This window comes from Neodiprion lecontei, chromosome 4 (assembly GCF_021901455.1).
Source record: "Neodiprion lecontei isolate iyNeoLeco1 chromosome 4, iyNeoLeco1.1, whole genome shotgun sequence".
In the NCBI taxonomy this organism is placed as follows: domain Eukaryota; kingdom Metazoa; phylum Arthropoda; class Insecta; order Hymenoptera; family Diprionidae; genus Neodiprion; species Neodiprion lecontei.
The window spans coordinates 32466269-32490394 of NC_060263.1; the positions used below are offsets into that span (position 1 = coordinate 32466269).

The window sequence follows — 24126 nt, forward strand, 5'->3', positions numbered from 1 at the left end:
TTTGCCTCATTATCTGAGTCATTCCCCCACCCTACTAGTTTCCGAACCTGTATGTAAGACCGTGGTAGCGCCTAACTGCAAAAACAGATCTTTCTCAAAATCACAAAAACAATGTGAGGTCGAAGTAGAGAATAAGGCTACATTTCACCTGTGAGTATAAGTAACGCTTCTGGAACTGTAAATAATGTGAATGCTGTGATTCCAACTAATGTATTTGTATCTATATTCATTCAAGTTTTCCGAAAAATTTTGAGAGGCGTAGGACATGGCTTGATACGATAGTGTTGACGAACACAAGTGTGCCAAAGTGTGCTTATTTATGTTCATGTCATTTTTCACAAGAATAATTCGATCGAACATCTGCCTTCAAAGTTAGGCTGAAAGACGATGCTATTCCAAATGTGAGTTTAATCCATAGTTTTTGAATACAAATATATTTCAGCATGTGAACATAAATCATTTATTTATGTAGGTTCTATATACAATAATTTACGAATCATTCAACGCGATGTTTTCTGTTCATTCTGTCATTGTATTATATGTATTTTTTATTTTTTTTTGGTTTTTTCTTTGTTTATATTTATACCCAGTATTATTCTGGTTCTATGTACAGGTGCTTTGCACCTCCATAGAATGTTCGCCGGAATTAAAATTGGATTTAAAAAAAATGTGCTTACCTGCACAGTTTTTTATACAAAAAGAATTGAAGCTGTGTTCGTACATACTTAGACAGTTTGATGAAATAGTTTGTCGCAACGATCTGTCCGAAAAACTAATACTGCCCAAAGTGAATCGTTTAAACGTGGCGCCCGAAAACTTACAATAGCTCATCAATATGGCCGACGTGCTACCACATGTATTCTCCCCAAGGCGCATACCCCTCGCCAACAAGCCTAGCTTACGCTCCGTCCATAAGTCCGTGTATGGGAGGTACTTGTCCTCCCTAACCTTCAAATTTTGACGTATAGAAAATAGGAAAGGTCGCAATGGCGTTTAGTTCGTGATGAGTGTAGATCAAAATCGTACACTGGTTTTTATTTGCAGTTTATCAAGACAGTATATTTTCTTCATTTTTCATTGTAAGTTTGTTATATATTAATAGTGCTGTTTCGTTATTAATGAAGACAAAAAACGGATTTAAGGAACGAATATCTCCGGAAATAAGATCCTTCTTGTGTAGTAGGTAAAATTTATAAATAACATGATTTTGCAATGCGTAATTTTGTCACAACTTTGGCTAAATACATACCCTGATTAAACATTCAATATTTTAGCACTCTTTCATTCTGTCATTTGGCTTCACCAGGCATTTTATTATTATTCACTGATAACTTTCTGAAAAATAAATAAGCAGTGTGTTATTAACTTGAATGGCTTAAAGAAGGCTTAGCTAGTTTTACAGATAATTTTATAGAAAAAGATCTTAATGTCATAAACAAGAGTTGTGGCTTGTTTAATTCTGAGCTTATGCGCCATTAGCATTACAAGGGTAAAGAGTCATTTAGTTGCCACTAATGACTGCGGCGAAATAAGCAATATACTAATGACTTTGGACAACACATTTAATACAAACTAATTGTTGCTACATCTCTGTAGACAAGTTAGTCATTGGAATCTGTTATGTTCCAATTTCTTCAGCTCATCAGTTTAAAAATTTTCAATGAATAGACATTATTATCATTCTACAGATACGATGCTATTAACCTGACGTTCATCAACATTGAATACTGTAATGGCTGAGATAGGAGCTGCGGAAGGCTCACAGTCAACCATAAACCTTCTCGATGAAAATCTGTTTGAATTGCGCTGTCTACTCAAAGCTGGTGAAATTTCTCACAGTGCCCGTTCTGAGATTGGCAGAAAGCAGCTTTTGGCGTTCACAACGGGGAATGCCGACTTAGTACTTCATTATCAACCAGATGTTGACTGCCCACCAATCGTCAAGAGAATTCCGTGGTTTCAAGGATCCTACAAACGAATCTCAGCCCTTTGTTTCGATCCTTCTGGATCTTGGCTCCTTACCGCTAGTATCGATGGCTCTTTGTATATTGTACCCGCTTTAGCTTTGGTTGATGAGAACACGAGCCTAGATCACAGATGGGCTACGAACGATGTTACATCATTCTCTTCACTAAATACTCAGTCTTCATATGCCAGGTAATATTAACAATTTAGTCAATATTACATAATTGTTGAAGTCTAGTATTTTTTATTCACTTATTACATTTGAGACTTGACATGTATCCTTAACACTTCTAATTAGTATATAAAAATTGACACATTTGTCACGTTACTTTTGTATAAACGATAAGCTTTGCATCAAATTAATCAAGCCAATAACCAATTTGCAGACCTAGTGCATTGGTGTGGTGGCAAGGAGTTGTGGATTGCAGCCATGTTGGTATTATAGGAACAGAACATGGTGAAATTGTGCTCGTTAATCTAGAGAATGGTTGTCAAGTTGGACTGACGAATGTCAAAGGGAATGTAGCCAATCTTCACATTTGTCAGGATAGCAGTCTTGATGTAGTGTCACTTTTAATAACGAACCAAACCCACCAACAGTGGAGATTGATCTTGGAACAGCGTACGAACGGTTACGTGTATCCTTTGGAAGGTGGCAAACCTTTCCACAGATCCAATCCTCTATTACATTCAAGTGGAGGCCTAAGTGACGAATTGAAAAACTTTCCCACCACTAGATCTCGACTTCAAGGACTCAAACAACTTTCTGTTGAGAAACTCGCTATACTAAAACAAAAATTGGCTGAGACTAGAAGTCGCAGTTTAACGGGATCCTCGGCACGACGTGGTAGGTGGTAAAATATCGAAAGATTGAACATTACCAAAGATATTTGGTGCTTTTAGTTAGTAAGTGATGCTTCGGAATTTTGTATTCCATCTAAAAATCATTCAGCAATTTAACACCAGTATTTACGATTGTATCATGGGTTACATTTGATTTTAGACAGCAGCAGTAGTAGTGGAACTGATGAGACAATTACGGTTGGCCTAAGTAGACATTTTTCGGAGAGAAGAGAAGATTTGCTTAATCCAGAATTGGTACCTCGAGATATGTTTCTTACACCTCAGTACACTCGTCAGGGTCAGCATCTGTATACCGGTTATCATCCACCAACTAACCATCTCACTGTAAGAGAAAGTCTATTTCTTTTACTTCTATTAATCGAAAAATCTGAAGTAATATTTGTGCTATAATTATTTCTGAATAATTTTACACAGATCCATGAGACCGAAGCTTCTATGGTGCCTCTATATGTGCATAAGATGCCATCGTTCTGCCACAACATATTACTCACTCAGCGTCTATTTTATGTAACCGACGTTCATCAAAAATCTCTCCTTATTATTTCGTGCCCTTTATCTGAAACACGGATTGGTGGTGATACAGAGTTTAATCCTGAGTCAGTGATAGGACGATTTTCTTTTGCGAGAAATAATGAAATCATAGACAAAGTGTACAGAGTAACCGATTTTAAAGTTACAACAACAAAGGATACCAGTGGGAATAGTGAGAATCAGTACGGCATTCCCAAGAAGGTGGAGGACATCAAAGCAGATATTCCCCTTGTCGATACTTGCATAATTGTTACCAATTTTGCTGTATACAAAATCGAAGTCAGGTTTGTGCATTTCACATAAGTGATTTGTTACATGGCAATTTTGACATTGTTCAGATCCAGTTGAATACGTTGATCTTGTCTCGATGTACTCGTCACAGCTAAACTATTTTGTACAATTTATTCAACAGGAGACCATTGCTATCAGTTTTCATGGATCTAGTTTTAAAACACAAGGAATTGGAAAAAGCTGAAAGATTGGCCTTAGTTTTCGGAATGAATCTGCAACATCTATTGGAAAATGCGGGAGATATACTTTTGTCCAATAAGGAATTTTCGAGAGCTATTGTTTTGTATAAATTATCAAGAGTAAGCGTACTGCCAGTAATAAATATAAAAATGATTTACATATATATTTTGACCTGACACACCATCTATCATTGGGTTGCAGTGTCGATTGTTGAAAAGTGTTCTCAAGTTTGCATCGGCTGGACATACAACAGAATTACTAAGTTATGTTACTGGTTGCTTAGTTCCACCATCGGTCATAGAGTTATCAGTGACAACCAGAATACATTTGTCTAATTTGAGTGTCATGGCATTTACAGAACTGACTCTACGAGCCTCAGCGCAACAATCCAATCAAACTCACAAACAATTTTCGTGAGTGTCAAGAAAATTTCTCTAATCTGTTTCTTATTCAAAATTATTGCTTATTTATTTTGAATCACTGTCACATTTCTAATGCAATATATCTCTCTTCATAGAAATTTTTTAGCTTCAAATACTTTTTATGACGAAGTTCTAGCAGTCAATGTCGCAGGACAAACTGGGCTGTGGGAGGTTTTACAGCAGTTAGCTACTCAGAGGGGCCTTTATCATCAAGTTCTGGAAGTTCTTATGAAGGTTGTCCGTTCATTGAATTTGAGTTCCTCTCAGCCTGCACATCATCAACTCGACTGTATGTTTAAAGAAATTAAATCGACATATCTTGTGGCTGAGAAAATGTTTTTTCTCATTGTTTTATTACTTTCAGCTGGATTATTAATGTGTCTAAGTGAATCAGGATTAATTCAAGCAATGCTAGTATGTCCAAATCTGGCCAAACATCATACAGCCTTTGTTCTTGCTAATCTTGCCACATTACAATTGTTCGCCCTTCAGGTACGTTTATTAATTCAATTGACACTTGTTATCAAGATTGGTGCTGCAATAAATATAATTCTGTAACTTCGGTTTTTCCAGAGGTTGACTGCATTGTATGATCCAACTAGTCCAGTATTACGACCGTTGTTAATCCGGTGCAGAGCTCGACATCGAACTACATCTCACAGCTCTCAATCCAGTCAATTTGATTCTTTAGATCTAACAGAAACTTTAGTGAGTAGATTTTACGTGCAAATTTTCTGCCCAGAAAATTCTTGAAAGTTTATTATTAATTTTTCATTTTTTAAAATAACTATTACATGATTAACGTGATGCTTGAAAATAGCGATTTTGCATCAATTTTTCATGAAAATTTCACATATGAAATTATTCTTATTTCAGGATGAAATTGGTGCACCAGTAGAGGAATTTATCGAGACATTTCTTCTTATTCTCCTAACTCTCATTCATAAAAAGTCTCCCGCGTTGAACTATGAACCAAAACTGATGCATCGTATACCAGTGTCTAATACAGAAAGAGTAAGATTCTTACATTGATATTGAAAAGATTGAACCAAAATAAATACTTTTCGCTTATTTCATCAGGATATCGATGACGTAAACTCTAATGCAGACTTCAAACGGAGAGCTTTGAGTGCTGGATTCTCTCATGTAGCCCTCATCAGAAATAACAATGTTTATACTTGGGGAAATGCTGCGCAAGGATGTTTAGGTAACTTTATCACTGTACATCCACGAGGCACCTGCTGTCTGCTAAATAGAACAGTAACGAAAAATTATTTACTGTAACCCGAGAAAAAAAGTTCATGCACATTCTGACTACCTAACTTGGACAATTATAAATTTCCGGCAGGAACTGGTCCAACGATGTCTAGATATGGATCTCCTCAGATAATTCCCACTTTTCAAAGTATGAAGGTAGAAGTACTTAGTGTATCGTGTGGTCGTTGTCACTCTTTGGCCGTGACTAATAATGGTATATATGCTTGGGGCGCTAGTCAGTTTGGTCAACTTGGGCTTGAGAAAAAGCTTCAATGTCCAAATCCAGAATTGATTGTTACCTTGGCACACGAAATTATTGTCGATGCAGTAGCTGGTCAGTATCACTCAGTTGCATTGACTAAAGATGGAAGAGTATTCACCTGGGGCTGGGGCGTGCATGGTCAATTAGGTCATGGAAATACCATTGAAAAAAATATTCCAACCTTGGTTACCTCGCTCCTCGGGACTATTGTAAGGCAAATAAGCGCTGGCCATGCGCACACTTTGGTACTAACTGCCGATGGTGATGTCTACTCGTTTGGTAGCAACGTGTTTGGTCAACTTGGGAATGGAACTAATATTAAGTCTTCACTTCCCGTAAAAGTTACATTGTTGCCAGAAAAAATTTGGTTGATCACAACTGGATATTTTCAAAATGTAAGTTTTTCATTGTATCATAATGCCATTGATTGAGATTCGAGAACAAATACTTTTAAACAGTTTATATATGTAGTATTACAAAACATCACGTAAATTTTACCAGCACATATTGTTTCACAGCTGGCTGTTACTGCTACAAATAAATTGTACACATGGGGAGCTAGTCCCCAGGTCTTGCGGCTGCAAGCACAGGCACAAAAGAAGGCTAGAATACTTCAGCAACGGGTAGCTTCAGATAAAGTTACTCAGTATATTGAAACTCTTGATAAGTATAATGAAATTGCACAAGACAGTGACTCAATTGCACAATCCGAGCAAAACAATGCACAAATTAATGAAACAGAAAATTCAAATGAAGATTCAACTAATACCACAGAGCAGTCAAAACAGACTGCCAGCATCAAGTTGCCAACTAGTCCACGATTGCGAGGCATCAACGTCGGGGCCGTTGAAGAAGCACAAACTCATTTGCAACCTTCGTTAGTTGACACGAGCTCAGTTTGCGGGCAGATAGTACAGGTAATGCCTACTCGTGGACATTTAGAGCACGAGTATTCTGACGCTTTATGAGGGTCAGCTTCTTTAGTCAGTCCTGTAAGACATGCGTTACATTTTTAGATATCAACTGGATGCCATCATTCTTGTCTTTTAACAAAGGATGGGTCAGTTTACGTATGGGGACGAAATTTGGATGGACAGATAGGCAATGGTAGTCGGCGTGAAGTAACGATTCCCATGCCCCTCAGCTATAATCCTATTTCTTCCACACCTAAGGTTCCACCACGACATAACGGCTACAAAGCAAATGAAAAAAGGCAGAGTCCAGATACAGATAATGGGAATGCCAATGGTGGAGGAAATCATAATGATGGCAGATCAAACTATGTGCCGACAAATGGGAATGAAGATGCCAGAAGAGATGAAGCTAATCGAGCCATCAAAGCAGTTAGCCTTTGTTGTGGTTGTGATTATACTGTCGCCATGCAACCAGGTAAAACATTATCAAAAGTCATGAATAATTATGTCGTAGAAGTTTGTAATTTCGTTGCCATTCTTGTTCAAGGAGGGACTGTTCTTGCATGGGGAAGTAATAATACCGCGCAATTGGGTCGTCCTCCAGTAGAAGATTCGCGAGGTGTTGAGAGAAAACTGGTTTTGCTCAAATCGTCAAGACGAATTGTTCGATTGCCACATGCTGCTCACTCAACTCTAGATACTCCTAGTCAAGTTCCTAATATTCCTACTCCTGTTATTTCTTATCGAAGTTATGACGTCACACCGTTGGCTGGGCTTGTGCAACCATTGACTGTTGTGGAAAAGTCATTAGGAGAAACGACTTTACATTATATACTGGAAAGGCTGAACGGATTATATGATAGTGCCAAAATAATGGATAAGGTGAACTTTACATACACATTTTTATACATTCTACAGCCCAAGATGTACTTTGAATTGTAGTGTGTCTTTTGTAATTTTACAAAGTGCTAAATACTTATTAAAGATTTCGGTCGTAGATGTTAAATGTTTTCTGATAGTAAATTTGTATTCTGTGATTGTTTTACAGTGTATTCAACTGGGAAATTATCAAGCCGCTTCAAAGATTTCTCTACTGGAGCATAATTTTACGGATGCTCTCTCACATCAATTGAAAATGTTGAACACGTCTCACCTAAAATTGTACAAGTTTTCATACAAGTGTGATCGAAACCAAGTCGAAACTGATTCTTCTGTCGACTTGAACGACATGGCAAAAGCAGTAGAAAATTCGCTAACATCTGATGCGCAGACTCGACATATCAAGGAAAATACCGAACTGTTTGATAAACACATGGAACAAAATTTAGTCGATACTTTAGAAGAATCTGAAGAGAAGAAAAAAATGAAAATGTCTGCTAGCAGATCTTTAGACAGCTTTCAGTCACTGGAACAAGAGTTATACACGTTTGATTGTCAAGGAGGCTCAGAAGAATTGTGCGAAGATTCTAAAAGCGAGGATATTTCATTAGACATTACTGAAGATGCTCTTGACAGTCTATATGACGAGCAGAAAAAGAATACTTTTTCAGAAAATGTTCCAGCATTTGTGAAGAATGCTGCTCAGGCTGGGGAAAATTCTTTACCAAATCTGTCTGATTTGACTTCTGCTCCAAGAATGTCGGAAGAGCTCGATTCTATAACGAGAAATTTAAATCATCAGAAGAATGCGAACTGTGCTACTGTTTCAGAAGATGAACAATTTTTAGCCCAAAAAAAGATTAATGTTATTAATAGAAATATTTTAGGGAATGAGGCTAAAGGTAATCAAGAAAACGCCATAGTATCTGAAGCTACAAGCATTGTAGAGTTTTATGTCAGTGAAATTGAAGACGAATCTCATGCTACAATGCGAGAGGTTCTACAGATAGCCATTGAGTTCTGGATCAAACACAATTTGCCGATAGAAAATTTAGAAAATATATTACTGCGGCATATGAGCAAGTTTTTTTACCCCCTCGGCCTATTATTGTTTTGGTAAGCAAATGTGTCAATTGACAGAGCTTTTTACCTGTAATATCAGTTTGAGATTGTCGAATGTTCGATTTTTGCAAAGTTCTGAAAAGTTTACCGAGCAGTGGCTTGTAATATTAAAACTTTCTACTGAATCAAATCCCTCTATATCTGGTACTCTGTTCTGTTCTAGTCAGCACAATATGGATGAAGCCGCTGTTCAAAACCAAGGCGAAACAGAAGCGAATAGTTTGACCATGATGAACTCTTTGTCGACAAAATTCTGTCTACAGGTCTGTTCCACTCTACTGAGGCACATAGATCAGGGTAAATAGGTTTGAAATTTTTTCAGTTTTGAAATTGGCGCACTGGTTGATATAATTTCATTGTGGATTTTTCTTTGCCTGAGGTAGAGAAAAGTTATAGAAATGTGATTTCTTGCAGGTAAACCTACACCAGAATATGTAGAATTATTGTCACAGCTTTCGGCTAAACATTACGGTCCTCCCTTCACTGGATATCCAGGTTCAAATGGTAACAAAACTCCAGAACAGATGATCGATGGAGTCATCAGCACAATATCTTCGGAAGAATGTGATTCTAGGCCGTTTATACAGGTCCAGGTAAAGTGTTCCGATATAATTGAATGATGGCTGTAAAATGTTGAGTGATTTGGTACCTGTGTCCGTTTTTTTTGACAAAAGTAATTAGATTAATGTATTGTCTTTCTGTATTGAAGATCTAAGGTCAATTACATATTTTTTTCAATTATTTTTGCAACAATTAGGCTCCAGACGACGTTTCTAGTTTTCTTGAAGCTGATGAAGATATGATGGTATTCACTTGTGGTCATCATTTTCCTGTATCTACGTATCACTCAGAAATTATTCCAAGGATGGAGGCAGAACTTTTGACGTCTGAAATTTCGCCGCTGCCACACACTGTTCAGTTCTTGAGTGATCTACTACGACGGCCTGGCAAAGTAGATACTATCTGTCCAGTATGTATACCACCTGCTCTTCAAAACGTGGTAAAAACTGTACCTAAAAATTAAGTAAGTAGTTTATTTACATGCTATTCAAAAAAAAAAAAAATAGTACAACATTGAAGGATTGGAATTTTCTTTTGGGAGGATATGACTTTAGCCAGACGTTGATAAAAAGGTACACTGCTTGGAAAATTTCCAGCTTTGGTGATACTTACACAAATTAATACGCCAATTCGTGTGGCCATATGAATGAAAAAGTTGAAATTTATTTTGCTGTAAGAGAACTACAATTTGCTATTAGATTTTGTATCGCTATGGGCCCGTGAAACTCAACCCACAAAAAAAAAAAACTCGTATAATTTATTCAAGTTTCGGGTCATTTCGGTCGTTAGATTTTGTTATTCTCACTTAAGTATCATTAAATATTACACAGTTTAGAAAGCAGTTTATTTCTTTTATAATTCTCAGCTTTGTCATCCCACTAATCTCCAGAGTTACTTGGAGCACGACACGTCTGCGATGTTGTGATGATAGCTAGAAAAATGATCTATTACTGTATTTGTAATAATTAAGTATATGATGTTAGGTGATCAAGCACAGTAATTATTTCGGAAGACAAAGATTCACCTCTTATTGTGTAATATCCATTGAATCACATGCTGGTCGCAATAGTTTCGTATATAAGTGAATTTGCATATTTTATAATGAACTGCTACATATAAAGCATACAAATTAAATTGTGTCAGAGGTGAGTAAACATAATTCTAAAAAAATACTTTACACTTCAATCAGCGGTGTTGTACAATATATACATGTAACAGTTTTTGGCGCATGTGTGTGTGTGTGTGCGCGCGTGTGTGTGTGTGAAGTTGACACACTTGAAGATAGATCCAAATTTTCAGTCAAATGAAAATGGTAGTAATGTCCATAGTTATTAAAATTTTTTTGTCCAGCACTTTTGGCACATTAATATTTGTTTTGATTTACGCGATTTTCAATAATGCAAGTAATTATTACGAGCAAATCTTGTCATTAGGATATTTTTAATCTATGAAAATTACGCGATTCTGTAAATATGCAAATGTAGATTGAATCCCTGATCGTTAAAGAAATTTCGAGACAGCAGAGAAAAAAAATTACTACATTGATGTCCTGCAGACCAGGTTAAAGTTGTCACCACAAACTTGTGTAATTTTTATTTACTATTTAATTATTCTATAGCATATACCAGTAGATTTCGTCATTGGGAACTTATTTCGGTAGAATAACTCATATTTGAGCATAGTGCTGACTTATTCTACTTGGCGGAAAAAAATGCTTAATATCCGCTAATAATGACTGTACTATAATTAGACATTGGAATATTCGATAACTTACAATTAGCGGGTAATAGGTACTGGAAACTCTTGACAATTTTAATATTCAAATATGAAAGTAAATTATTGAACATCATAGCTACGTATTAATAAGTTGTCAAATAATTATTATAACTTTATGATCTTTGTTTTTGAAGTTTAAATACTTAGTTTTTCAGACGCAAAATACGTAAAAGTGAACTATAGGCAATTTGTTTGTTGGTTTTAGCCAGCACATGAGCACACATATACGTGAATTTCGCAGCCTAGATGGTTGTGAACGATAAGGTATTTCTGGAATCTCTGAAGAGTTTGAGACTCGATAGAAATTCAGAAAAAAAATATTCTACAAATATTCAACATGCAAATTTGAAAGCTGACGCAAAACTAAGATGAGCGCTGTTCAGATGTTATTTCACTTCGATTCAATAATCATTTTCGGTACTCTGTAGCCAATTGGTAATGTTTCAAGCCAAACAAAATAATAGCCAGATTTGCTGACATACGATTTTAGATTCATCTAAACCCACAAAAGTCACATTTATGTGTATCATGTGGCCATATTCAGTCATTGAATAGAAATACCTACGGTTCACTTTTAATATGAAAATTATCGTATAGTAGGAAATTTCAGGGTCTGTACTTAGATCTTCCATTATTACACTGAATAAGTCTGTGCATATATATATATATAGTATAGGGGAATAAACAGTAGTTGATTATTCACGTTGTGCGATAGAGTAGTATATATTCGAAATAGAAAGTTTAAGATGAATTGAAGTGAAACAAATGGTTATTGTTAATTTTTTCTAAAAAGAAGATCCAAATTTCATATGCAACCTCATCCATCTAGCATTATGTAGTATTTGGACAGAGAAATTGTTTCGTCACAACTGCTAGTGTATGATGATTATGTATATGTATATGTATATATATACATATATATATACACACACACACTTGGGTGGTCCTTAAAAAGGTCGTTTTTGAACTTCGACCGTCTCATCCCCCAAATAATTCGAAAACAATTCCTTAATTTTTTCAGATATTCACCTCAACTCGAATTCCTCCTGCCAACTGGATGAATTTCTCCATTTAAAATGCACGTGTTTCGGACACATTCTCAGCATATATTTTATTGTAAGAGTAATAATGTCAGAAAAAATTTTTAACTGCGAATGTTTAGTACGCATTAGCACATCATCATACCAGGTAATTTAGACGAATTGCACTTCTTCTGAATGAAAAAAAAGTCAGATTTCGAGGGTGTGCAATTCGTTTAGATTGTCTGGTTTGATTATGTGTATTTTTTGTTTAAATAATAGCACCAACACCCACTAAAACTTTGAAGATACAGATTCTTTGGAACATTATTACTCCAATAAAATATATACTGAGAAGCAGTCCGAAACACGTGTACATATTTTGAATGGAGAAATCAATCCTGTTGGCGAGAGGGGTCAGAGTTGAGGAAAGAATCTAAAAAAATTAGGGAATTATTTTTAAATTATATAGAGTCAATTTGGGAGGTGAGACGGTCGAAATTTAAAAATGACTTTTTTAAGGATCACCCTAATATTAACAACACACGCAAACATATATTATGTGCTGCTGAGTATATACAAATGTATATAAAACGTATAAAACCCCTATGCTACATCTAAAAGTCATGCCTTTTCCGTTATAGAGACGTCTTCACGAAGTTATCAAATTTGAATTAGCCTTCATCTTTGTATCAGTATACTAGTCAATTGTGTTAATCCACAATTTAAATGGACATCAAAGTCTGATTACCATTAGATTTCGTTATGGTTCATTAGAAAGTTATTTTGAATTTGTCATTTCTAGTAGCACAAGTATAGTAAACAATACGAAATAATGTATCATTTCTTAGTTTATTGATTATTTTTCTCAAAAATAGTAACATTTACAATGCACTGAACCTTCATAGACCAAATTGATATTTTATTGTGTGAATATTACTAGTAGTTCCCGTGAAGGAAAATCGGTTTTATAAGTATGGTAATTGAATCGGGTTCTTGCAGAAATTATTTTTACGATAAATGCGATTAGTTCCAAATGGAGTATCTCAATTATACGACTAAAATACCGAATTCGAATGGGACGCTATTATTAATTATCACATTGAAATCTTGAAATCTTCGCTTGCACCCCCAAATCTCTATTTCTCTATATTGAAACTATTTTTTCAAATAATGTTATGAAAGGACAGTGTAGTACCACTAATATTCTGTACTTTCCTTTTTCGAACTTACAGTTAGACTTAATCGAATAAACGACACGTTCATAGGCATAATGAATACTTATTATTAGTTGAATATATTGAAGATATTTTATCAGCAATACTGGATTTACGAATAATAGTACATTAATTCAAGAATTTTTTAGACATTATTCGAATTGAGCCACATCACTCTATACTTTGAAACCAAACTAGATTGGAAAGTACGGAATTCAATTCCTCTGTCTGTTAAAGCAGAAAGCTTAATAAACAATGCACGAAACAAGAAACAAGTAAAAATAGGATACAAGACGAATTTTAGACGAAAAAAAGTATTATAATTGAGAATGTACGTATAATTTAAGAGGCATTACGTAGATTGTACTGAACGATACATTAATATAATCTACCCTACATATTTTTTATCCTGTATCTGTTTTCAATTTTAATTGACGAAATGTTAGTAAATATTTATTGAGAGAAATATATAATGATGAAAATAAACCGAAAATGTTATAACAGTTAATTAACTTGCTTTTTCTGTCTATTGATGTTGAATTTCCGCAGGCTTGGAACAAAAAGAAAAAAAAAATGGAGTGTATAGCCTTGTTCAACTAAATCTATGTTGCAGAAGAGAAGCACGGGCTTCAATCATGTGATAAACAAGCCATTTAATAAAACTCCTGTAATCAGATTTAAAAAAATTCTTGTTCTACATACGACAGATTTTTAAAGGAATAAATAAAGGAGGGGAAGCTATTGCATGCCTGAAACAAAACCGTAACATCTGGGAAGAAGTTTTCTTATGAATTTGTGTTTAAATTAAAGTATAAATGGTTACTACGTTAGGTTTTATGGCAGTTTTGAAGAGAGAATTTTTGAGTTGTTACAGTTTGATTTTGGGCATACGATATATCTTGTATATTCCAGCAACTCATATGCGTTCATTGTAAGAATTTAATTGTTTATAATTATCTATAATACATGCATCGGTTCTTTGAAGAAGAGAAAGCAGAGCTGCACCTGCCAAAAATCATATTTGAAAAAAAGTTTCAATGTCATATTTCTGACATTATCGGACTGTGCGTAAAAGTCATGTTGACAGGAAAATAGCAGGGTTCAATTGTTTTTTCACAATAAAATGTTTCAAATTTTACTTTTAAAAACATATGGGCTAGACATAGATCGGAATATATTATTTGTAGGCATTTTACAAACATTACAATTTTCTTCGGAATGTTCCAGTTTTCTTCGTACATATATACGTTAATTCTGAAGTATCTTCCGCCGTCGAGACGTGAGTCATTGTGTATCAGAATGGAAGACAATTATTTGACTTAGACATATTAGCACCGATCCTAATCTCACCATGTGATAGTATATGATAATTAGTTATTTCACTGAAAATGAATATACTATATGCGCTGGAAATGTTACGTATATTATAATTTTGATTCTAACGTACAAGGCGCGCATTTAATAGCTATGATTATCGATTACTCGGCCTTAGGATAATTACTATAGCAATATATTGCCTGCATGGATCAAAGAAGAGAACGATGTCGATATATATGTATACCTAAAAAAGAACACGAAGGTATTTTATACCGTAAATAAATTTAACAGCCGTAAGCTATCTAAATTATTAATGAAATTATATACAAGAAGTTCTATATTTTATCGTTTCTAAGCTTATGATTAAAGTTATTCATGTATGTATAATCGCTTACAGTAACCTACTTTTCTAAATTTGAAATTAGAGAAGGTATTTGATAACGTTTACTTCATTTTCAAATGGCCACGTGTTACATTTTTCCAGTACGTATATACTTAATATGTATGTATAATATATAATAAGCAATTTTAGGATAATTTTTGGATCCTGTATAATTTTCTGTCATTCTGACTATTATTTAATTAGCTGCAGTCTGAAATCTTGATACGGGTAGTACGATTAATGCACGTAGAATGTGATTTCGGAGGTTTTGTTAGTAATTTTTTTTGACAGGAGTTGCACCTATTCCGGACACTTCAATGTAGAATGCAGATAGGTGAACTTGTTTTTCCCTCTCTTTTCATGATTGGCAGCATTTGGCGTTTCTCTTGCAAAGTAGAAGGCCTGCTGTGATCACCTGAAAAATTACGTTAGTGAAAAATCAAATATTATGTAATTATATTGTCAAAACCTATAACTTGAAATCCGAATGATTATATACAAACTAGGGGATTGTGCATAAACTGTTTGATATATTTAAAAGCCGTGTTCACGGAATCAATACTACTGTTTCAGACCTGAATTTCATAATGATTAGCCCTAAATTAGAAATGATTAGTCGAAATCGCCACCCTCGTAGTTTAAACGTTCGGGCGATAACCCATGATTTCAATAATGCCCCGCGTAAAAAAAAAAGAATAACGCTAATGCATTACTTCAGAGTGTGTTCCGAAATTACCTGGCAGCGCTGAAAACTCCCTAGAAAAGAGGCAGAGCTACTTGGAGCCATTCGCGAACTTGGCAACGCAAAAGAGATAAGCGATTATTGACAACACAGGGAGCTAATATCGGAACGCACTCTAAATAGATAAATTTTACTATCATGCAAAACTAGCAAATGTAACGAAAGACATCATCGAGTTGGTAATTATACGGCTGGTAACACTGTTGAATTTCTATAATTTGAACAGCGTGATTCTCGCTTGTTTCACCGCTAGGCGGTTGAGATTTGTCAGATTTAGGTGAGAGTCGGGCAACTCGCGGCGTATACTTGAAATATATATGTGTGCGTGTTATTTATTTACTTTGCCGAGTAATGGGAGCCGATGTTCGACGGTGGACCTCGATGATGGTGGTGGTGCTTGTGACCGGGTCCAGAATATCTGCTTCCCGGCCGAGAATGGACGATCGCGTAGTGATCGCTGTTCGTAGATATCGATCTGGTCGAATTCATCGTTGAACCTCCAGACGTGTAGCCCGGTTTTCCGTTCAGAGAATACCTGCAAGCATAAAGATAAATTTCAGGATTAATTTCATTGATTCGCGAGTGAGTTCTTCCGAATTCTTAAACGTCTCAATGGTCGAGCAACATCACACTGTAATCTCGACGCTGAGCGGTTCCCTATATGTACTATGCTGTTCTTAGAGTGAGTACAAATAAAGTATTATGTGGCTTTCCCGACAGTTTTATTGATCGAATGACGTTTATTAGCTGTATACAAAGTACGAAGTTTTATAAATTATATTATATATATATTGTTATCAAGTTAGGTGCATATACATATATGATAGGGTGGTTCTTGAAAAGTTCATTTTTGAATCTCGACCGTCTCACCCCCTAAATTGGCTCCAAATCAAAAATAGCTCTCTAACTTTTTACAGATTTTTATGTCAACTCCCCTTTCCTCATTTTACTGTAAATTTATCAAACGGATTTCGATGAAATTTGACACAGGGGGGTGTCTTAGGTCACTGATAATGAATCTGGATTAGAAATTGTGAAATCAAAAATAGCGGATTCAATATGGTGACATCAAGTGACTTTCACGTTTGAGATGTTCGTCCGCGGACAAACTATTCTACTACATGCGCTATTTTTAATTTCAAAATTTCCAGTCCAGATTCGTGATCACCGACGAAACAAACTGTAGCGGCACGCTTAGAGTTGAGATAAAAATCTGAAAAAATGAATGAATTATTTTGGAGTTATTTGGAGGCATTCAGAATTCAAAAATGACCTTTTTAAGAACCGCCCTAATATAATATATACATATATACATTGAATGACGTGGTTGCGGAACACATAGACCGCTATACATAAAAGAATTATGTTGAAATAGGGTTATAGACTTGAACGATCTGTCTAATTTCCCAGACGATTAAGATATGATGTCGTGAACTGAATTGATTTACAAGTTGTTATTCATATTTGATACATTCCTTTGCGGCATAGTTTTGTAGCAAGTGGTGTCAGGATAAATTAACCTGTTTGTGATGATATTTGAGAAGTAACTAACGAAGCCTCATGCTTTAACTTTACGTATTTCCTTTCGTATGCACATCTATTATCGAAATCCACGTTGTTTGTTTGTTCAAATTTATATAATTGCCAAAATTCTTTACCCATTAAAAATTTGCCCCATTTGAAAGAAAAACTCACCTACGTTTGTTCAATTTAAATTAACACTACGTTATTATATCTTTCAATTTTTCGATTGTAGTATATAATCTGGTCTGTAAATCGTAACACGAATAGAAGTCGAGGGCAAACCATGCCTAGGAAGCAATTAAAATTGCCAACATTTATGCAGTGTCTCTGGAGTTTTCCTCGTCCTTCGCGAAGCCTGCAGAAATTCTGCTGATTACGTATATGTGCGAAAAATGTGGGACAGCTGTAAAGATTGCAACGATATCAATTTATTAATCCGGAGTCCCATCGCAAAGCGGCAATAACGTACGGTACCTATAACTAGAATGGCACACACCGAGCCGAGTAGATCGTGATCCGTTATGGTCCGCACAAATATGCCAGACAGCGTTCAGAGATAAACGATTGCTTCGGAGGCATCCGCATGAATTATACATCGACAGTGCAGTAGCATTGTCGGGGAGTCGTGGGCATTGTTACAGAACTCTAAATCGCCATCTTTCTTTTAATTAATGCAATTAAAACAATACGCTGCCGCCGCGCTTCCGCGTTGTTAGCATACAAATATGGGTGAATTCTGGCGCGGATATGGAGTTGCGGAAATCAGTTTGGAACAAGTACCCGCGCGGGTACAAATAACCTGCAGAATTCATTTCCCCGGTGCACAGGCACTGCAGCTTTAAACCGGCACTTATAGCCAGTTCACGCGGCAAACTTTTACGATTCACACAATTTCTCATTATAACTCCAGCTGGTATGCGTACAGAATATACTACATACGTACACACTGCACTATACGTATTCAGGAGGTATTGAAAAAGTGACACTTCCTGTTAAAAGCCTCGGCTTTTGTTTTTGCCCAACTTCAAGTGATTTACGGTATACCGTGATTGTCAATTATCCTCTACCTCTGAAAAATCTCGTTTACGATCAGTAGGTATTATACACCACGAACTTACCGCACTGTACTCATAATTTGCCTCATCGATTATGTCATCGACATAAAAATACTAAAAGTACAAAATACTAAAGGTACAGTGTTATAGGTATATGGACATTGCACAACTGTTACTCGTAATGGTACAGTAACTCCGTTGATACGTGAAGCGTAAGTTATCCCGTTAATGACGTCGAAATACTACCGTACTACAGCAAGAAGCGTGAGCGATCAATTTTCTCCCACGCGCAAAAACTAGCAGAAAAGAAACAAGACAACGAAAATCGACATTCCTTAAATATCCCAGGAACTGCACGAAATGTAAAGATGATCCACTACCACAACGTTCCAGCTGATTACTGTAGTCAAAGGACGTAACTTCTAGGTATTATTCCCAATTGAATCGAACGCTTTGTTTCGCTCGGTATTGGTTTATACATATCGTATGTGCAGGTGATATTTTTGCATTGATGCGGTCACGTGGACCAACATATGGGCATGGCGAGGCCGACCCCTTGACCCGACACGTTTGCGTCGTATCAGGTGGAAGTATCGGTTACACCGGCTCAGAAGGTCAGCCGAGCCAAGTCAAGCTGTTGAGGTAGGTCGGCAATAGCATGCTTTGCCGGATATAAGATATCCTAGCGTGCATACCGTCCTCACCGTTCGAGGAATGTTCGCATGTACGTATACATATAAAAGAATGATTGTGTAAAGGAAGTACCAACCACCAGGGGGGTTGCGTATCGCGGTATAGAATCTCGGCATGCCCGAAGGTTAGCTTCTTAAGGAATTTTAACGGAAGTGTAATGGATATAATCCGTGCTCGTAGTTCTTTACCGATTCTCAGGGAATCGTGGGCATGTGTTATGGGAGTTGTAAAAACAGTGCAAAGATTGAATTCGTTGATTTTAGGAATGGACGTTACGTTACATCAGCACATGGGTTTGGGAATTTTCGATTTTTATCTGATATTACAAATTGTTGAGAAATTAAAAGATCATCTCAAGATCGTAAAACACATGGCAATCTTACCTTGAGCCGTATTGCGATCCATGCCAGCTTCGGTAAGGGTCGTAATCCTCGATTATGGATGGTTCCTTTTCAATTATCTCGGTTCGAGCGCAACTGCAGGACATCGCAGAGCAAAGAAAGATGTTCATGATAAGCATTATGAGGAAAAGGACACCCAAAGCGATGGCCAACCACAAGAGCCAGGAAGGATGAACAGATCCGTCATCGCACACGGACTGGACGACTGAAAAAATTGAAAAGTAGATGGTCCGTTACTATAACCATTGTCACAAGAATACGAAATTCAACAATTCCGAGCTTCCTATCTAATTATATTCCTTCACTCGTCGTCAGCTGAAAAGAAACTTGGACATGCTGTGACGGAAAACGCATCAGGTTTCGGGGTGAAAATTAGTAGGTTTTTGGAACCGTCCGCGGGAATCGCATCGTACCCTGCGGGGTGTTGGGATCGATGCGGAGGCACGATCCGAGGACAAGGGGGACGTGGGCGTCGGAATAACTAACCGCTGGCTGGACCCCTCTGCAGCCGTGAGGCTTCTTCGGGGCCCCTCAGTCCCCGGACCACGCCCTGCAGACCGGTTCGCGTATGGGCAGAATAGAATTGGCTGTAATAAGAGGAGTGCATGTGCCCATCACCACCACCACTGCCGATACTCGCGGGTAAGGTGGAATGGTTGGTTAGAATTATGGAGGGTTCGTTTCATCTCCTCCATTATCTCCTCGACTACTCAATGGTTATTCATATCGCGATTGATTTATCCAATAACGCGTTCATCGCATGCCGGATCTCCGCAGGCCGCAGGTATAGGTGGATGCCTGGCACGTAGGTGGGGTCGGTCGAGGAGCAGAAGAGGGTCAAGTATCGTACCGACTGTGTGTGTACATAGGTGTATGGAATAAAAAACACCTCAGCCGCAGGAATATCCCAACTAGAAGGGACTGCAATTTAGTTTTGCCGAGTCAGGCCGCCATAACAAAACGCCGGGAACGATAATAATTGAGACTGTCGATAATTGAATAATTCACGCTAATCATACTTAATCTTTGGAAACGCTGAAGAGGACTGGCTTTCCCATCTTCCATCGAGCATGCTACATTTAAGATAACAATCTTCACGCGTTTAATAATTCACTCTCACCGCGCCAGTGTCAACTGGCATTCCGCTTTATTAAACTCAGATAATCATCTCCCCGCGCGTAACAAAGTACAAATAATTAATACGCTGCCGGGCAATTATTCACCCTGCACTTACGTATACGTGTACTTAATTCGTTCGGGGTAACAGGAGCACACACACCTCCGTCTTATCATGCCTTTATACGTACATTGTATATGTATACACGTGGGAATTATAATCAATTTGAGAAATGGATAGGGACACCTCGTCCCGACTGTCTGAAGAGGTATAATAACAATTTACCATGCGTGTAACAACAGTTATAACCGTTCGTGCAGCTTTGCCTGCACCCATTCGTTGTGCGTACAGTACTCATTTGGAAAACCGAGTAGATTGGTGCCTCGGACGTGACGACCTTTGCACAACGTTCAATTTCCCATTCAGATTTTCAATACCGTGTTTATACCTCGCGTATGCATCCATACACCATAACCATGGAACAGGCCACTATGTAACGGAAGAATCAACTGTTCACGAATTAATATTCACAGCGTGCCAGAATCGATCCCATACCGTTTCGCGATCCATCAGCGATGCATAGATCGTTGATTGAGGAGGATCACGCCCTACAATTTTCTGGACACTGAACGAAACCCAAGATCGCGTTTGTGAAAATATCAGGCATCGTCGCCTCAGTGACTCATGACCTCGTGATCGAGCTGCGAAACATCCCTGCTTGCTAATTACTTCGGAGTGCTAATGACTACTCGGAGCAATTAACTTAGACCACTTCTTGCAGATAGTAAACCTGTCTGCGGTGGTTTTGCCCAATTCCATTCGCTCCTCTGTTGGCGTAGATTACAGATTGTAATCTGAAAGTTCGCCGAATGCCGAGTTTGTGTCATACCTTAAACCTTTGCAACCCGCCGACCGGGTAAAAACAGTTTTTGGCACTTGTGCAGACTAGTCGCAATCGACTCGAAACTCTGCGCACGTACAGACATGGGCGTAACACACTTAGAAAGAAGTTCATTTTTGTCTATTCACCTCACAACGCACACACAGATCGTACAATGCGGATTCCAATGAATCTGTGGCGAACGATAGACTTTTATGCAGCCCTAGTAAAAATGTCCCATGAAACGAATCTGATTAGATCGAATTTCCGATGGGATCCTACAAGAATCCGGCAAATCCATAGGAATTTGGAATAGTTTTGGATGGATTCTGTGGACTTACTATAGAAATTTTCAATAGAGAGGAGCCATTTGCCTTTCAGGGCAGAGGTTGCGGGGTGCATTCATTTGTTGAGAAAACTCCACGAAGAGCTTCGCAATGTGACATTTTCAAATGATGGGTGGATGCTTGGAGGGAATTTCTTAACGGCTTCGTTTTATTACAGCAATTTAATAGGATTATTGAGGTGTAATGAGGCGCCGAGTTGCTAGGGCAGCTCGATATAAATTATACTATCGGGATCTATTGAATTATTAATTTGATAAAGGATCGTGCCGAGGTACTTTTTGCGTTCAATTCAATCTGGTATTATGATGAGTTCAATTAACATCGAAGTTTTGCAATTCGTTTTGCGTATGTGTAAATATAGCGGTAATAACGCGCTTTTTGCAACATTGTCAGCACAAAATTATACCCGTATACCTAAGCTCGGACCGAATTTTCAGAGGTCCGATCGAACGTTCAAGGCCCGCGAGTTACGACACCGACTTTTACTCGGTCTCTACGGTATCGTTGTTCTTCTTAATTGCTCTTAAATCTCGGCCGTCATCTCCCGGCCTTTTTGTCCGGAGCAAATTGGTTCTCTGCGTAATCTTGAGCAAGGAGATGACGCAACTGAGCTCCAGAATCCGAGGTCGATAATTGCCTGAAGGGGGAAAAATGATACGTGAGAAAGCGATGAGTACAAGTATTTGTCTTCGGTACTCGAGGAGAGCTCCTCGCCCCTGCTCGCCGTGCCTCTTTCCATCGTTCTTTCCATTCTCATCGGTACTTGTATACGTATATGTACGTAGGTATAATATATCTACAAGAGACGCATATCGGACGTTTGTGGCTTGCAGCTGCAGCGTCGGCATCGTCGTACACGATTGCGTGTACACCCAATTGCAGGTAGATATTTTATGCAAATTGTTAACGCTGGGCTGTTTGCCTCATGCACCCTTTTCCCACCCGGAGTAAACTGGCGGCGAGCAGAGCAGGCAATGCCGATATCGTATGGATGCGTGGCAGGGCATAGACTTCGGCTGTAAACGCGACCGGTGGATATTATTTACTGCCTGGTTGAGCGATGCCGTTTTTATCTCTATTCGAATAATCGTAAACCGCGCATAAAGAGTCGCGTATAGGGTCGTTGCCGTTTTTTCGTCTCATCTCGTCTCTTCCCTTCTTCTCAGCCGCAGCATCCTGCCCCCTCCATGCACCCTATCCTGTTTCTTACTCGTCCCTTGTTGACTTTTTTTTTACCCTGTGCAGTAAGCCTCTTGAAAATTAAATTTCCATTCGATCGTTATCCCAACGGACGGATCTTATCTTCGCAATCTCGATTTTTCACCCCCTTTTAAACGTCTAAGGGAAAGAAATGATGCCTCTTGTTCCAAACTTCCAGCGTAGTTTCGTTTAGATTTAATTTATTTTATATCGTTACGCAGTGACGAAAAAAATATTGGTTTTTGCTGCTGTGCGGGGTGCGTATATTTAACGATGCTGAAAGCGTTCCCTTTGCTAGAAAATACAATATTGTTGAGCATCTTTTTCGGTAACGATACCGTTGCTTTAATTGTATCTCCTTATGGTCGCGGTGCTGATAATTTGCACATTTGTCCAGTAGCATGAAAAAGAAAATTCCTGGCCGTATTATAAAATAAGATAAACACATTTACATTTTCAGAATTTACATGGTAGGTCATAAATGACAAGCTTACTTGGCTTACTTACTTAAATGACAGGCATACTTGGTCGTTTGCAATGTATTTTCTAGCAATAAGAATTATACCACAAATAAAACGTGAATCGACTTAAATTTCGTAACCGGAGCAAAGCTTTAAGACTTGGCAAATCATCCGAATTCAATTCCATCCACGTACGAGGGGTGAGAATTGGTAAGAAATCAAAATTTTGGCAAGTGATCAAGTGCATTGAATTCGCAGCCCAGGCTTCGGAATTGCGAAAGTGAGAATATCGATGATACTAGGGTATTCCTTATTTAGAGTATTGACAAACTTTTTCCAGGCCGCTCCCTAAATCGACCTGAAATAATTAAAAAAACAATCGCCTAATTTTTTCAGATTTTTATATCAACTGTAACCCTTCTCGCCAACAGAGTGAGTCCCTCCATTTAAAATAGCTGTTAAAAGCTCGTGGATACAGATTTTTTGGAACATTATTACTCTTACAATAAAATATGTACTGACAAAGCATCGCAAACGCGTGTACTTTAGAAATCTGAAAAAATTAGGCAGCTGTTTTTTAATTATTTGAAGTTGATTTGGGGGGTGGTCCGGAAAAAATTCGTCAACACCCTAAATAAGGACCACCCTAATATCGCATCCCGAGTTGTATACTTCCGTCCTCGCGGCAAACTGCGAGATATCAAAGCGTTTCTCGTTACTGTCGCGAGTGGACAAGCTCTGGGCGTA

At 37.6% G+C, this 24126-nt stretch overlaps 2 protein-coding genes across 6 annotated transcripts in view; one reads left to right on the forward strand and one right to left on the reverse strand.

The window, feature by feature from the left end:
• Positions 1-15: 15 nt before the first annotated feature.
• On the forward strand, positions 16-9762 carry LOC107218438. 4 transcript variants are annotated; one of them, XM_046737453.1, is made up of 21 exons: positions 16-150; positions 236-401; positions 1689-2157; positions 2352-2812; positions 2969-3153; positions 3244-3644; positions 3773-3950; positions 4033-4244; positions 4349-4542; positions 4618-4745; positions 4827-4961; positions 5130-5267; positions 5334-5460; positions 5602-6167; positions 6291-6689; positions 6789-7161; positions 7234-7568; positions 7735-8681; positions 8851-8984; positions 9102-9280; positions 9445-9762. In XM_046737453.1, the coding sequence occupies exons 3-21, from the start codon at positions 1733-1735 to the stop codon at positions 9709-9711; spliced, it is 5784 nt and encodes a 1927-aa protein (XP_046593409.1). In that variant the 5' UTR covers positions 16-150; positions 236-401; positions 1689-1732; the 3' UTR covers positions 9712-9762. The 4 variants fall into 4 exon arrangements, with proteins under 4 accessions (XP_046593409.1, XP_046593407.1, XP_015511801.2 ...); XM_046737451.1 differs by lacking the exons at positions 16-150; positions 236-401 and adding an exon at positions 961-1183; XM_015656315.2 differs by lacking the exons at positions 16-150; positions 236-401 and adding an exon at positions 961-1179.
• A 4655-nt stretch (positions 9763-14417) lies between these two features.
• Positions 14418-24126, reverse strand: part of LOC107218440 — a 37792-nt gene continuing 28083 nt past the window's right edge. For both annotated transcript variants that reach the window (XM_015656317.2, XM_046737456.1), the window contains exons 8-10: positions 19357-19579; positions 16042-16236; positions 14418-15374 (exon numbers count right to left, since the gene is read on the reverse strand). In XM_015656317.2, coding sequence (XP_015511803.1) covers positions 15371-15374; positions 16042-16236; positions 19357-19579 — 422 coding nt within the window. In that variant the 3' untranslated portion in view covers positions 14418-15370. The remainder of the gene's footprint in view (positions 15375-16041; positions 16237-19356; positions 19580-24126) is intronic.

Bases quoted from the DNA above. Each gene is read 5' to 3' on its own strand.
- LOC107218438 (XM_046737453.1), top strand. From the start codon at position 1,733: ATGGCTGAGATAGGAGCTGCGGAAGGCTCACAGTCAACCATAAACCTT. The intron at 3,154-3,243 runs GTAAGAGAAAGT...AATTTTACACAG, and splicing joins CACCAACTAACCATCTCACT to ATCCATGAGACCGAAGCTTC. The intron at 4,245-4,348 runs GTGAGTGTCAAG...CTCTCTTCATAG, and splicing joins CAAACTCACAAACAATTTTC to AAATTTTTTAGCTTCAAATA.